Source organism: Mizuhopecten yessoensis, unplaced genomic scaffold, assembly GCF_002113885.1.
Source record: "Mizuhopecten yessoensis strain PY_sf001 unplaced genomic scaffold, ASM211388v2 scaffold712395, whole genome shotgun sequence".
Classification (NCBI taxonomy): domain Eukaryota; kingdom Metazoa; phylum Mollusca; class Bivalvia; order Pectinida; family Pectinidae; genus Mizuhopecten; species Mizuhopecten yessoensis.
This window is the reverse complement of record NW_018478101.1, coordinates 1-1,876: the sequence shown is the minus strand read 5'-3', so window position 1 is coordinate 1,876 and position 1,876 is coordinate 1. Positions and strand designations below refer to the sequence as shown.

Below are 1,876 nucleotides of genomic sequence, written 5' to 3'. Positions count from 1 at the left end.
ATTGGGAATGAGAGTTGGGCCAAAAAGGAAAAATAAAACGGAGAGTTGGAAATGGTGGGTGAGTGGATAGGTTAGGGAGGGGAATGTTTTATATGATTTCTTCAAAACAGTCAAAACGAATTCTGCTGTAATTACTTGACTGTGGTCTTAAGTGACAATGTGCATTTATTATACAAGGATGATGAAGGTTTGTTGTGTTTCAGGTGTCAGAAAGATGCAGCCAGAGTTGTGTCCCTTGCTCATGATATCAACAAGAACCTCACTAACAAGGTTGGACATCATATATTGAAAGACTTGAGATTATGTTGCAAATCAAATAATTTAATAGTAAAATTGATATATGAGTAAAAAAGAGTCATGCTTTCAACAATATTTTTATGAGATTAGTTGTTTGAATGATGACAACAATTGTTTGTATCACAAAAGAAAGGCAAATTTCTGCACGCAGAATATAAATGCTAAATCTGTTTAATGTTGTTGAGATATTAACATAGATAAATTGAATCATTGTGTTTTCTCTGTCTGTCTTTCCCACCAGGTGGAGCCAGTGGATGAGGACCTGGTGCGAATGTTGTCATTCACAGCCCGCGGATGCTTTGCTCCTCTGTGTGCAGCTATCGGGGGATTTGTGGCTCAGGAGGGGCTCAAGGCACTCACGGGAAAGTTCACTCCCCTCAATCAGTGGGTCAGTTGCTTTTTGAATCAAGAACAATTCAAAACTTGTTTAGTTGGTGACAAATTTTACTGAACAGTGTGACACCGATGGTAACACTGTTCAAAATTTGGTGCCTATTCAGTCGAGCTTAGGTGTTTTGACTTTAAATACAAGTTAAAGTGCCATTTTCCCTCCTAGCAGAGCAATTGATTTCATTTCCTAGTAAATTTTTCCCTGAGTGAACTAAATATGTTGAAGCTTCTGTTTAGTATGTTATCTAACACTAGCTATGATAGGTCTCGTCTTATGTTGTGACACGTTTGTATTACAGCTATATTTAGATGCTGTTGATGTTGTCAATAAGACAGACGCCATCAACCCAGCCCAGTTCCAGCCAAGGTAAATTGCATAATTGCTTAATTGTTCTAATTAATCTGTTGTCACCCTTTGTGAAATCAGTCATAAATATATTTATTTTTGAAGTTATAAGAGATATATTAATAAAATTACATGCAGAATTGATGGATTAAGATTTATCTATTGGAGTGAATTAATTCTCATTTATATAACCTACAACTTTCAGTCAAAAACCATCATGATATGAAAAATAATATCTGGAACCTATTTGCAGAGTATTTTTTATCTAAGTCACAAATAAAAAAAAGTGCTATCATAAAGATTATGCAGAGCTTTTAATAAAGTCAGTAAAGATTTTTTAACCAAGACGATAACACATATGCAGAAACTGATTGTTCCTAAGAAATTGATAGTCGTTTGATTTTATGTTTTACATGAAGTAAAGTGTTAGACATATTTATACAAAACTGATATGATATGACTGAATAATTACGTGATCTTATGATAGATTCTTGTATTTTACAGAGGTGATCGGTATGATGCTCTGAGAATCTGTATAGGGGAGAGCAAATGCTGTCAGCTAGCCAACATGAGATTGTTTATGGTAAGCTTGTGTGTTGATTATCCTGATGTTTTGTCTTTGCTTTGCTAGGGTGTAGTATTTTTTGTGAAAATGTAACACTTAAGTTAAACAAAACAAAGAAACAGTTGAGTATAAAGGTCTGTCTATCTGATGAATGTCCCGCGTCAGTTTGTTTTGAAAAAAAATCTTCTATAGAGAAGGATAAAGCCTAAAGTCATGCTTGATATTTGTTTTGTTGGTTGTATACAGACTATGACTTTGCTCCTTGCCAGGTTGGCTGT

General features: G+C 34.8%; 1 protein-coding gene across 1 annotated transcript; it reads left to right on the top strand.

Annotated features, from left to right (window-relative positions):
* Positions 1 to 203: 203 nt before the first annotated feature.
* On the top strand, positions 204 to 1,624 carry LOC110440865 (ubiquitin-like modifier-activating enzyme 6; the record flags this gene model as incomplete). The annotated part of the gene is made up of 4 exons (XM_021483988.1): positions 204 to 270; positions 539 to 685; positions 987 to 1,054; positions 1,538 to 1,624. Coding segments are annotated over 4 exons (369 nt in total), but the record flags the coding sequence as incomplete, so codon positions are not given.
* Positions 1,625 to 1,876: the final 252 nt, after the last annotated feature.